At 41.6% G+C, this 14,236-nt stretch overlaps 1 protein-coding gene across 1 annotated transcript; it reads right to left on the reverse strand.

Moving 5' to 3' along the window:
- Nucleotides 1-4,503: 4,503 nt before the first annotated feature.
- On the reverse strand, nucleotides 4,504-14,005 carry LOC144673137 (uncharacterized). Its single transcript, XM_078535128.1, has 6 exons — nucleotides 13,865-14,005; nucleotides 13,557-13,664; nucleotides 12,248-12,313; nucleotides 10,894-11,004; nucleotides 5,522-5,624; nucleotides 4,504-4,676 (listed from the first exon to the last, which is right to left on the reverse strand). The coding sequence occupies exons 1-6, from the start codon at nucleotides 13,939-13,941 to the stop codon at nucleotides 4,587-4,589; spliced, it is 555 nt and encodes a 184-aa protein (XP_078391254.1). The 5' UTR covers nucleotides 13,942-14,005; the 3' UTR covers nucleotides 4,504-4,586.
- Nucleotides 14,006-14,236: the final 231 nt, after the last annotated feature.

Below are 14,236 nucleotides of genomic sequence, written 5' to 3' on the forward strand. Positions count from 1 at the left end.
GAAATGTAGCGTCGTTTCTTCACTGTTGCTGGGTCAAAATCCTGAAACACCCTCCCTAACAGCACTGTGGGTGTATCTACAACACATGGACTGCAGCACCTTCTCAAGGGCAGTTAGGGATGGGCAATAAAAGAAGGCTGGGCTAACTAGGGACGCCCACATCCTATGTAAGAATTTTTAAAAAGCCAGCATATATTGCTCTTGAGAAGGTCACGGTGAGCAGCCTTCTTGAACTGCAGTCCACGTGGTGTAGTACATGCACAGTGCTCTTAGCGGATCGGGGGGTGTGGAGGGGGTTTGGGAGAGAGAGAGAGAAGTGTACCAGGGTTTTGACCTCACGACAATGAAGGAACAGCAATATATTTCCAAAACAGGATAGTGTGTGATTTGAAGGGGCACTTGCATGTGCATCCTACCTTTATTCATCTAGGTGGTACAAGTTGGGGCTTTGTAAGGTGCTGTCAAAGAAGCTTTGTCAAGTTGCTGCATTGAATCTTGTCGATGGTACACACCAGAGCCATGAAGGGAGTACATTTTTAAGGCAACAGTGGGAACAGGGCGGTGTCATTAGCCATCATCTTTGGGGCACTACTGATCTGCTTGTGCCAGGTGGGGAGCCCTGAAATCCACTCCACTGTATCAGTCTGGGCAGCTCCAGGGAGCGCACATAATTATACAGCACATGGAATCAGCTACAGATAAAGCTGTGTTTAAGATCCTGAAGGCGGGAAGTTTGGCTAAGCATACAATTGGCATCAAAGAGGGAATCAAAGACAAATTTTATGCATACATAATTTATAGATTGCCCCATACTTTAGCCATATGCAATAATATTTACATTTAATTGGACCTTTTAAAAATATCCCAAAGCACTTTGCACAATGAATTTCTATTGAGGTGCAATGATATCCCACAAACAACAATTGAAAAAGCAACCCATGAATCTGTTTTGTATTATGAGCATGTCATGTTGGCCACAATACCAGGAGAAACTCTTTGTTCTACTTTGACTAGAATAGTGCCAAAGGGTGCCTTACATGCATCTAGAACAACTGATATAACAGGAATAGGGCCTTGGTTTCACACCTCATTGCCAATTCCATCAATGCAACTCTCTAGTATTGCATTATTGTCATACATACATACAAACTAGGAGCTCCGCCATTCAATGAGATCATGGCTGATCTGACTGTAGCCTGCCACCCACCACCTTTCATCCCCTTGTTAATCACGAATCTATCTAGCTCTGCCTTTAAAATATTCAAAGACCCTGCTTCCACTGCCTTTTGAAGGAGAGAGTTTCAAAAACTCACGACCCTTTGACAGAAAAATTTTCTGTATATCTTAGTCTTAAATGAGCGACCTCTTATTTTTAAACCGTGACCCCTAGTCCTAGATTCTCCAGCAAGAGGAAACATCTTCTCCACATCCACTCTGTTGAGACCCTTCAGGATCTTAAAGGTTTCAATCAAGTTACCTCTTACTCTTCTAAACTCCAGTGGATACAAGCCTAACCTGTCCAACCCTTCCACATAAGACAACCCACCCATTCCTGGTATTAGTCTAGTAAATCTTCTCTAAACTGCTTCTAACGCATTTACATCTTTCCTTAAATAGGGAGACCAATACTGTACACAATACTCCAGATGTGGTCTCACAGTGCCCTGTACAACTGAAGCATAACCTCCCCGCTGCACTGAGTGCTGTCTTGGGCTACATTTGGATGCTTCAGTTGGAGTTTGGTGAGAGAGTGAGTGAGTGAGTGAATGAGTGCTGAAAGGGGAAGCAGGTCATCCTTTCATTTTCTACTGTTCCTCAGAAGGAAGAGCAGCGGCCTTGGTGATTAGGAATTGGTGAGTATTTCTACTGTCCTTAATATTCTCTAAACTAGAGAAAGTAAAAGTAAAGGGAATAATTTATTGCAGGGCAGCTCGTCACGTGGAATGCTCCTTCTGTGCAGGAAGTGTCTCCAGCTGCAGCTACTTGAAATCTGCCTTTCGGATCTGGAACAGTGGCTGGAGTCATTGTGGAACATCCGCAGGGCTGAGAACTTCGTTGTAAGCATATACAGTGAGGTGGTCACACTCCAGGTGAAGAGTGCACAGGAAGAAAGGGAATGGGTGACCACCAGACAGAGTAAAAGCACTAGGCAAGTAGTGGAGTCCCCTGGGTCAATCTCCCTCTCTAACAGATTTTCCATTTTGGATACTACTGGGAGAGATGGTTTCTCAGGGGAATGCGGTGAGAGCCAAGTCCATAGCACCACGAGTGGCTCAGCTGCACGGGGTGGGGAGAAAAGAGCGGGAGAGCAATAGTGATAGGGGGTTCTATCGTAAGGGAAACAGGTAGATGTTTCTGTCCTCAGATGTGACACCAGATATTGCCCCGCTGGTGCCAGGGTCAAGGATGTCACTGAGCGGCTGCAGGACATTCTGAAGGGGGAGGTGAACAGCCAGAGGTCGTGGTCCATATTGGTACTAGTGATACAGGTAAAAAGAGGGATGAGGTCCTGTGAGCAGAATATAGGGAGATAGGAAATAAATCTAGAAAGCAGGACCTCAAAGGTAGTAGTCTTAGGATTACTCCCAGCGCCACGTGCTCGTGAGATCAGGAATAGGAGAATAGGCTGGATGAATGCGCGGCTGGAGAGATGGTGTAGGAGGGAGGGATTTAGATTCCTGAGGCATTGGGACCGATTCTGGGAAGATGGGACCTGTACAAGCTAGATGGGTTGCACCCCAGCAGGACCAGGACCAATATCCTCACAGGGGTATTCGCTAGAAAGAAAGGATATACTTGCCATAGAGGGAGTGCAGTGAAGGTTCACCAGACTGTTTTCTGGGATGGCAGGATTGTCGTATGAGAAGAGATTGGGCCGGCTAGGCCTGTATTCACTGGAATTTAGAAGAATGGGGGGGATCTCAATGGAAAATATAAAATTCTGACAGGGCTGGACAGACAGGATGCAGGGATGATGTTTCCTCTGGTTGGGGGCTCTAGAACAAGGGGTCACAATCTCAGGATACGGGTTAGGCCATTTCGGACTGAGATAAGGAGCAACTTCTTCACTCAGAGGGTGGTGAATCTGTGGAATTCTCTACCACAGAAGGCTGTGGAGGCCAAGTCACTGAATATATTTAAGGAGGAAATAGATAGGTTTCTAGACTCTAAAGGCATCAAGGGGTATGGGGAGAGAGTGGGAGTATGGCTTTGAGATAGGGGATCAGCCATGATCATACTGTATGGCAGAGCAGGCTCAAAGGACCAAATGACCTACTCCTGTTTCTATTTTCAATATATTCAATTCCCCTCACAACAAATGACAACATTCCATTAATTTTTCTAATTACTTGCTGTACCTGCAAACTAGCCTTTTGTGATTCATGCACTGGCACCCAGATCCCTCTGAATCTCAGAGCTCTGCAATCTCTCACCATTTAGGTAATATGCTTCTTATTTTATTCTTCCTACCAAAATGGACAATTTCACATTTGCCCACATTATACTCTATTTGCCAGGTCTTTAACCACTCACTTAACCTATCTATGTCTCTTTGTAGCCTCCTTATGTCCTCTTCACAATTTACTTTCCTACCAATCTTTGTGTTGTCAGCAAATTTAGCAACCATTCCTTCAGACCCTTCATCCAAGTCATTACATAAATTGTAAAAAGTTGAGGCCCCAACACTGCTCCCTCTGACACACCACTCATCACATCCCGCCAACCAGAAAAAGACCCATTTATGGCAACCCTGTTTCCTGTTAGCTAGCCAATCTTCTAGCCATGCCAATATATTACCCCCTACACCGTGAGCTTTTATTTTCCGCAATAACCTTTGATGTGGCACTTATCAAATGCCTTCTGGAAATCTAAGCTTCACAAACTTAAGTCTTTGAGCAGAGGCATTCAAACTCACAAGTTTCTGGCCTAGAGGTGAAAACACTACCAAACTGATATCATAGAGATGAAATCTAAAATCTGATTTTCAGCAAAAGGTGATGCTTCATTATAAAAAGGGAGATGTAGTTAGCTAAACAATAAAAATAGGATACATCACCCCATCTTGTACTATTTCCATTTTGTCCTACCTCTTATGCTGAACCTATATCAAATGTAATTGATAAATAAAAATGTTGTACACTGATTCTGGATGTAATGTATATCAATTTCTTAACTGAATTATTACTCAACCTTAGCTTGCAGATTATCCTCAATGATGTCCATGTCACAGTTTAGCTTTCTAGACCGAATCAGAAAGTCACTGTCACCCTTAACTGGTGGATATATTTTTGCATTTGGACAACAAGCTGATTTAGGTGAGAATCCAAAGTGTCGAACAAATTCATAGAAATCCAAAGTGTTATCATGACTGGTAATTAAAGTGCTCCAGAGTTTTCTGACTTCATCTCTAGTGATTGGTGGGTGAATGTCAAACCTGTGTAAAACAATGCAGACAATGTGAGCAATTTACAAGTGGAAAAAATACCCTTTGTAACTATGAGTCGCAATTCCATTAATTTTAATAGGAAAAGCAGGAAACATTTCCTTAACTGTTTCAGTAGCTGATACATTGACTCAGGAGAAAATCATCTGGTGTTCATTTTATCAAGTTTATTAAAGCTTTGTTCTACCATTTGGTATTGTTTCTTCACAAGATCCTGTATAATGTTTGAGATCTAGAATGAAAGAAGTGATTTATAAGTGACAGTGAAATAACATGGTGAAATAATGTTACTTCCAATACTCTTTATTCATATGCTGCCAAAATCAGCTTCCATTGGAAAGCATGTATTCTATTCTTGATAGCCAGTGGGTGAAGGAAGAAACCAGAGCCAAACTTTACTTGGTATAGATTTATTCACAGAGTGAATCATCACAGGTATGTACCTCCGAGCTTGACTCACCCGCTCTGCCAGTAAGTATCCCTTTATATTGTTCAAGTAACCAATCAATGCTGCCCAGCTGTAGATACTTAACCACAATTGTACAATTAACAGCCCACACTTCTCATTAACCAGTCATTAACCTTTTGTCTTAAATACTGAGGTTGGCATTGTCATAGGAAAAGTCCAACCTAGTTTTAGGGTATGCATCAGAAATAAAGTCTTTTATCAATGCATGCTCAAGATTTCTCAAACTGACAGAAAATTTCAAGCAAAACGAAATAGATTAGCAGATTAAATAGCTAACAATATTTCACTTAATTTGATCTTATCAATTCTCTTCAATGACTCTCGACCTTGGAGTCAATTTTCTGAAGGCACATTCCTACTGCACAGCCTTATTCAACAGGACCGCATACTGGAAAATTGTGAGCATATCCCCTACAATCTTCTACCCATTAATAGTCTTACCTAACTAATAAATTAACTTGAATACTGGCCTATCAGTCATAATAAACATGTCAAATAAACTCTGACTCCACCCAAGTCCTTCTATCTGAAGAAGATAATAAGAAAAACTGGTACATCACATCAAATACAAACATTTCAGACAGAAAACAATAGCTATAAATCTTTACCTGATCTGTTGTTCTGCCTAAATTATGCTCTTTGTTTGTCGAATGTTCATTGCTGAGGTTTGTTATCACAGACTTGTCACACAAAAGACTTTTTGCACCTTTACTATTAAGCAATCAAGACAAATGTCACTTAGTACTTGATCTGTTACTGCATTTTAAATATTAGTGATAATTATATACGTTTATATAATATTCTTACTAATCTTGGAATAAAAATTATTTCTGTTTGTCGTTTTCTCCATATCAGTTTTCATCCTTTCCTGAGACTATTAACTCCTGCAGTGAAACAGTGCTAATGGTATCAGGTGTCCCATACAAAGGCTAAACTTAATGTTAGCAGACCGTAGGGGGCATCCGTACCTCATATTCACACTCGTGCACTTACATCAAAGTTTGCTGAATAGCAGTCAGGATTGGGAAACCTTATTAAAATTCCACTCCTAACCCAGGTTAGCTAAAATACTTGTCGCAGATGTACCATCAATCAGGATGAAAGTAGATAACTCAGTACAGACTAGAGATTGAACCCGAGAGTTTCAGGTTTTGCAGCTAATCAGTGCCTTAACCAGCTGAGCTCTTAGGGAAGTTTGCACTATGGACTAATCAAAGAAAAATATATACAATGAGGACAATAAAATACTAGAGGAAAGACCTAACAACTCAGGAGTGGTGAAGTAATCAGTGAGTTATGATAGCCATCTAAATGAGTTAAATTGTATTATGAGTGGTGGCTCTCATATTACCCTATATAATTTATCACTATTCACAAAGTAGTAATGACTGCATGGAACAAAATTCCACTCTAATTCATTCAGCTTATCATGAAAACTGTAAACATGACAAAGCATGACCTCAGGTAACTAATTGCCCAACAGTTGTGACATTCAGTTAAGACTTCCAGGGCTGGCAAGATGCTAGGCCTGGCCACCGCCTCCTCATAAAATCGCGGCCTTGGTGTGTGAGAGTGGTAACAATTAAAATGCACATTTAGACTAATTTCTGTATCTACCAATTATTCTATAGTATGGCGAGTGAGCCATCCTATTATAGGAGGTAGGAATGATGCACAGGAATTTAATGACTCTTCACACTTGGAAAAGGAAAATCTGGTGACATCTGGTGAAAGAGATTGACGCTAAGTTAAAATGCTCAGAGAGCCACTACAGACACGATGGGCCGAATGGCCTCCTTCTGCACTATAACAATTCAGTGATTCTGTGGTGACATAGATTGAAATCTGCGAGACAGTTTTCCTAAGCCACATATATAGATAATCTATATGTTAACAATCATGACGAGCACATCCGAACAGTGAATACATTTGTTCAATAAACCAACAGTGCTTAAATTAAGATATTATTGAAAACAAACTAGATCTGAACTTGTATTGTATTTCTTTTTAATTTAGACTCTGCAGACTAAAATGGGTTTATGGAATGTTGAAATTCAGTAAATGTTCTTTGCGGTGATCCACCAGTCTGTGCAATATTCACACAAAGGCTAGGGTTTTGCCCTTGTCGGGCGGGCTTGACAGGGGTAGGCGGGAGCGTTCAGGAAGCCGACCACTGCCCGCAATCAGGGGCCGACCGTGATTTCACGCTGGTGGGCCAATTAAAGTGCTGCCTCTGAGGGGGTGGGGGGGGGACAGAGCTGCCTCTGGGAGATGAAGAGTTTAAGAATTAAAAATAAGAAATTTTAAATTGATAAAAAACATGTCCCCTCATGTGATTCAGTCACACAAGCAGGAACATGTTATTAATGAAATATTTACATTTTCATTTAACTTTTTATAGCTGATGGAAACGTCATTCCGCTCGTGGATGAGGTTTCCTAAAAAATCCAAAGGCCACTTGGCTTTTTTGCCTGCCCGCCAACTGTAAGGTTGGGTGGCAGCAAAAAATTTAACTCAATTGTGACTTTAATGTCCTTAATGGACCTGTTAATTGTCGGCGGGCGCGCTGCTGACCAAAATATCGCGTGCGTGCGCAATGATGTCGGGACGCTCGCCTGATGTCATCGCACATCATTTTACACTCGTTTGGGTCGGGCGCATGCCCCACCCGACGAGCTAAAAATTCAGGCCAAAAATACATTCACAAACTCAATTGTCATAGGGCTATCTTGCGACTAGTGGGATACTATTCACGGTTTATAACTCGAAATGGACCAGGACCCAGCATTCCACACACAATTATATTGCCGAGGTTCCCAAACCGTGGATTGTGACCGCACCGCCCCCCACACCCCTCGGTGGGGCTGTGATGAGGTTTTGGGGTTTCAAGGCCCGAGATTGTAATGGTAGCTGTAGGACGGCCTAATGGAACTCTTGTAATGGGTCACTTTGATAGAAGTATAACTCCCCAGTGTGCGCCGCGGCAAGAGTCCGGCTGGTTATGGCGAAATCTGCTGGAGGCGTCCTCTGTTTTGCTGCCTTGAGTTTGATCCAGAAGTGTGCACTATGTTGTCCTCGGGCCACAGGTCTTCCCTGTGGCCCGCTCGTCGTTTCTCCTGCTCCCTCGATCGCTTCCACCCATCTCGGCGTCCATCTCCTGAGGCCTCACCCCGCACCCCCCGCCCCCCACCCACCCCCTCCCCCGCTCTCAACTCGCCACTCCCCACCCTCACACTGGGGTCATGTCAGTTTATAAGCATTAAAACGGGTCACAGTGGGACACTGGTCTGTCGTTCTTGTAAAAAAAAATTCCTTTCACCAGAATTAGACGAATGCAGATATCTCAGAGGATTGTGAAGCTAGAGGAAATGACAGATATAGGGAAGGATCAGACCATGGACAGGTTTGAAAACAAGGATCAATCATATTTAAGAATATCTTAAAATGTTACAAAATAGAAGCTGTTAGTAATGTATTAAACTATTCTGGGATAGCACAGTCTTGCTTATAATTCTGCTCTTTAATTCTCAATTTATTCTATTAATATCTAAGGTAAGAAGTAAAGCTTCAAATCAGTAACTAGCGGTAATATTAATATCAAGAAATCTCTCTTTCTTGGTTAAGAGACATGGCTATCAATTTTACAGAATGTAATTCATTTTTCAGCCAAATGGTGGCAGGGCTCCTCATCTGTACAACTGTAGAATAAAATGTTCCATAATGGTAGAAACTTGAAAACAGCTAATTGCTAAAAAGAATTTCTATCATGGTGATAAAAGCAAAATACTGCGAATGCTGGAAATCTGAAACAAAGACAAAAATAGCTGGAAAAACTCAGCAGGTCTGACAGCATCTGCGGAGAGGAATACAGTTAACATTTCGAGTCCGAACGACTCTTCATCGGATGAGTTTGACAAAACCGCATAAAAAGAATGAGCACGTCAGACTCCATCCAAGGAGGGTCACTTGCACTTATTAAGCTAAATGCTACGTCATTGTCCTGCAGACATTTACCTTTGTCATATTATAAAACAACTTGTATGACATTTTGTTATTAAACATATCATGCTCTAGTTTTGTATATTTTGCATTCATATAATAGTATTTTTATTATTTGTGACTAAATCAATTTTATAAAGTATGGGTTAAAGCTTTGGATTTCTGTTTTAAAATGCAGTTCATCTGCAATAAGATGAATAATGAGGCATTGTACAAAATGACTGCTAATTTTAATTTTTTTTGCCAGTTGCAGATTGGATGTCAGTAACTTCCATCCAGCATATTAAACTATAATTACCCTGAGATCCAATGTCTACAGAGATTGTATCTTGTAAAGTTTTCAAGTTTTTGTTAGTTTTCTCAGGATGAAAGTTGCTAGGATTTTGTGGTAAGAATAACAGTAAGGCTAACAGTGCTCACCGTTATTATGAAGTAAATTGGAAAACAACTTCTGATGTCCACACGTGCGCAGTTAAACAAAGAAATCCTTTAGTTGCTGCCAAAGACCCCAATGCTACACAAGCTGCACTGAACTGGTACCTCGCCAATAGACATGGGGCAGAATTTTGCCGTCGGCGAGCAGGGGGCGGGGCCCGCTCACCGATGTGTAAAATGACGCGGGATGATGTCGGGCGGAACCCCCGACGTCATCCCGGCCCATTTAAATTTTCAGGAAGGCGGGGGCACAGCAAAATCAGCTGCGGGCCCGCCGACCTGCCAATGGCCAATTGAGGCCATTGACAGGATCATTTAACCAATTAAAGGACCTGCCCGTCCAACCTTAAGGTTGGCGGGCAGGCCAGGAGCCCCGGCAGGCAATAGATAAAACATGAAACCTCATCCAGCGGTCGGATGAAGTTTCATGCAGGGTTTTAAAATTTTTAATAAAGTTGTTCTGCAAATTGTCACATGAGGGGGACATGTTAGGAAATTGTTTTTTCTATTTTTTAATATTTTTCAAATTGAAAGCGATCTCCCTGAGGCAGCACTTAGCCTCAGGAAGATGTGCACTCTTTCGTGCGCATGCGCGAAAGAGCGCACTCTCGCTTTCAGGGAATCCCCCCCGCCTGTACAGGAAGCGCATAGCGCTTCCCGCCAGACGTCACGCTGGGCAGGCCTTAATTGGCCTGCTCTCGTAAAATGGCGGTGCGGCCTGCTTCGCTGGTGGGGATCGGCTCCCCACCCACCGGAGGTTGGGTCGGCCCTGCCCGTCCGGCAGGCAGAAAATTCTGCCCATGATGTTGAAATCTATGCAGGGGCAAGATGTTTCTGCATACACCCACTAAACACCCAAGAAACATTTTGGACTAGTCTATTCAGGTGTAAGTGATTTTTTTTTAATGGCATGACCAGTCTCACTTACCACTGAACAACCTCTCTGGTACTAAATTTTTAATTTGGTAAGTGTGGAGTCTCTTCCCTTCAGATTTTAATTATTGTTGGAGAGTTAACGAAGATTAAAAATGAAAACATTTGTCTTTATTCTCTTGTTCTATTTTATATCTCTTTCTCTAATCCTGATTTTCTTTCTGTAAAGTCTGTAAACATACTGAATAGTGAGTGTCATTCCATGGCCATTTACCACAAAATCCAGGTGATTATATCACTCTTTCATTCACCAAAGCAGCTGTAGTGAATGAAAAGGCCACTTAATTGCATTATTCTGTTCTCCAATCTCTTGGAATGCACACTTTACATACCTAGCCACCAACAGAGATGGTGAGCATCTCCATTAACAAGGAAATCATCTATTTTATGAATATCCATATGTGTGATGCCAAAAAATGATTATGAATGCCAGTTAATGTTACAATCTCAGTGACTTATTCATCCTTGTCAAATTAGAGCTAGGCAGGTCTTTGATAGAAGAATTGATTGATAGCTGTTAGGAACCACATTATCTGAGGGTGTTTGTTCTTTTCAACATACACCTTTGGCCTCAAATTGGAATGCATCTGACCTATAATAAAGACCTACTTACCAACTGTCAAACATGGACATAAACTCGAGGTATTTTACATTGCCTTGGGCATCAAGTGGTATCCGGTCCTTCAGGTAATTCACTTCTTCATCAGACATGTTAATGCCAAACCTTGCAGGGTAAACAAGAAAAAAACCCAGAAAATAACCAGACAATATTAAACACAAGGTGCAATTTCATCTTCTTTAGAAAAAGTTAAATTCAGAAGAATACTGCAAACGAAGAAAGTAGTTTACAAGCACAATGTGTCACTATGTAGTGCAGAATACCAACTCCACTGGAGTACTTCTCCTACCTGTGCACTAAGAAAATGTGTCAAAATAATTAGCTCATTCTCTGTTGACCTAGTTTACAACATTTCAGAACAGTTTTGGCTTACACACAAAAGTCTTTTTTTTTTGCTTCAACACAATGTAGAAAATTTCATCCGGCAATACTTAATATGCTCAAAGAGCATGTCCGTTTCTAGAATGGGAAGCTCATTATATACCATCCCAGAATTCAAAAATATATATATAACCTTGAGGGTTATATATTTTTCTGTGTGAGGATTTTCCTAATCTTCTCAAGAATTCCTCCTTTTTTTCATAAGATCCTGTGCATGTTATTGTCACACTATCCCACAGCCACCTGGTACTCTGACTCAATCAAAGGAGGAGAGATAGGGTAGTTTACCTGACGATGAATAAAAAACAGCTTAACAATCTGGACAATAAATGTAAAAGGAGAGACAACTATCAAAATATACCAAATCCTTGAGAGGCCTATATGTTTTTCAAATTGGCTGTCCTATGGGCTCAGAGTGAGGCTACAATAAATTAGTTCATGGGTATTATTTTAAACTGTAGGCTTAGGCCTACAGCAATTGTTTTGAGACAATCCTGACTCATTGGCCCTGATATTTGCAGGAAGGTGGTGAGATCTGCGGTTCACATCGGCCTGCAATTCAACACCCGCAATACCACCAAGATCCAGTGCCCTCCCGATGTCATCCACATCCCTCAATTTATTCCCTAACCGGCCCCCCACCATGTCCTTCTTGGTCCCAGCTCAAGGAAATGGCCAGCCAGCATTAATGCTGGAACAGAGAGAAAAGTCTGAGGCATTCAACATCTGTAAGATATTTAAATGTGCAATTTGCCTTCTGGAAGTGGGTCCTCTGTCCCATCTCCATTAAAACTGGCAGTGGGCAGGGCCATTGCATGTATAGATCCCTTTCCACAAAGTTTACGGAAAACAAAATTCCACATTATTACATATATTACTGGCAATTTAGTATCACAAATGTTTGCCTGTATTGTCTATAATCTTACAAAAACTGTAAATCATCCATGCGAGAATTGAAAAAATGTACCTGCTTTTTAGGATTGTCCAGAAGTCTTGTTGGCTGATCACGTCTCGTTTCTGCTTGTCAATTTTACTGCAAATCAAGATAATAGCAAAATGATATCTATTTATAATGGTACATGTTGCATATGCTTCTAATGAATGTACATGTAATGTATGTGACATTGTGCAGATTTATGACATCACATTACTCAGCCGCTGACCTTTCCTCAACTCATCTACTGATGAAACCTTCATTCACATTTTTGTTACATCCAGACTTGACTAATCCAATTCTCTCCTGGCTGATCTCCCATCTTCCATTCTCTCTGCCTCGCTTCCTCTTTTAGAATGATCCTAAAAGCATACTGCTTTCATCCAAGCTTTTGGTCAGCATTCCTGATCATGGCTCAGTGTCAAGAATGGCAAAAATGTTATTGTCCTTGCTAAACGCTTTGGGACATTTTGCTGTGTTTTATATGCACTTTATAAATGTAAGTTCTTGTTGAGTCAGAAGACTGTAATATAGACTTACAATTCAGTGCAGAATTAATGGGGTGTTGCATTGTCAGAGGATTCCATCTGTTGGTTGAAATGTTGTACTAACCTGTCCAATCAGATGACCGGCAGCTCTGCAGTGCCACTGCGAGGTCCCTCTGCTGAGTTTGCAAGGAGAATGAGAGGAGGCCTCCATTCTGAGGTTCAGTTACAGGGGAGGAAAGCACTTAATTTTTCTGCTGGGGTCAAGCAGGTAGTCCACGGCATTCATTGTGGAAACTCCCCTGGTAATGGAGTTGGGGATGCCTTTGCTGCCAGTGGCACCCTCCTTGCTTAGGCATTGGCGTCCTCCTTGCTTAGGCATTGGAGCCTCCCCCATTGAGAGGCTGCAGAGAGGCCGCCACTATGCAACTAGTAGCCTTCGCATGTGGCTGAGGGCCACTCTGTCCTGCTGCCAGCTAAATGCTGCTAGCCCAGTAAGTCAGCCCTGGGCCTTTAATTGGCTAAATTGGTTGCCCACTTCTGGTCAGTGAGCAGTCCTACCGCTGCTGTTCCTGCCACTGGGAAACTTCCCCAGTAACAACACTGCATTGAAGAGCTGTCCCAGCATGGTTCCCTGGCATTTCACTGGGCACCCCCCCCCCACCACATTTCTATGCCCAGCACCTGAGGGGCAGTAAAGTCTCACCCAATGGGTGCCTCCTGCCTGCAGTATTTGCCTATAACAACATTGATTGTACTTCAAAAGTTACTAATTCATATTCTAAGTACAACATTTTTTTTCTTTATTATCAGTTCATGATAATTATCAGGCACATAAAATTGAATGTATCACTTACTGGAAATTTCCTAAAAGAGAAAGGAACTCATTATGCAACAGTTCCATTAGCTTTGCCTCCAAAGCAGTCACTGAAGATTGAGAACCAAAGCTTCTGATTTTGTTAAATCTGTGCAGGACAATGAAGAACTATTAAAAACATTAAAGACAGAATTCATCCTGAAATAATTTTATAGCATACATACACTGCATTATTTGTATAGTCTGAACAATTCCTGTAGCACCAGTTCTCTACCACAGGTACTAAGCAGAGAAATACTTCAAAGACAAAATACCGACTGCTGTATGGCTTCATCGTCAGCAACTCACCTGTGATTTTCATCAGTTATAATTCTGTGAGGAACTCCGTTCCCACTTCTATCTTGAAAATTGTGAAGAAATTCCATGTAGCTTATATTTGCTGCATCTTCTTGAAGACCACAACGTACAAGGAAAGTATTTAGCTGGTCTCCTTTAAGTCGAAGGTTGTACTTTTTCAGAACACGCAAGAAGTTTTCTCTGGTTACCTTCATGTAAAGTAGAATCCCAGAAGTGGTTTAGCTAGGTTTTGGTGCTGACACTCTTTCAGCACAAGGTAAATTCTTACTTTTGTTAATTGGTAAATGGGCTTACCAAGGTGACTGACAATATGTTTACACCTCAAACCAGTTGATATCAACGTTTATCCTGTAATATACAGTT

The sequence above is a fragment of the Cetorhinus maximus genome, unplaced genomic scaffold (assembly GCF_964194155.1).
Source record: "Cetorhinus maximus unplaced genomic scaffold, sCetMax3.hap1.1 HAP1_SCAFFOLD_301, whole genome shotgun sequence".
Taxonomy (NCBI): Eukaryota; Metazoa; Chordata; class Chondrichthyes; order Lamniformes; family Cetorhinidae; genus Cetorhinus; species Cetorhinus maximus.

Coding starts and splice junctions, on each gene's coding strand:
- LOC144673137 (XM_078535128.1), bottom strand. CDS start 13,941: ATGGAATTTCTTCACAATTTTCAAGATAGAAGTGGGAACGGAGTTCCT. Junction 13,665..13,864: donor ATAACTGATGAAAATCACAG/GTGAGTTGCTGA, acceptor TGTCCTGCACAG/ATTTAACAAAATCAGAAGCT. Junction 4,677..5,521: donor TAGGCAGAACAACAGATCAG/GTAAAGATTTAT, acceptor CTTTCATTCTAG/ATCTCAAACATTATACAGGA.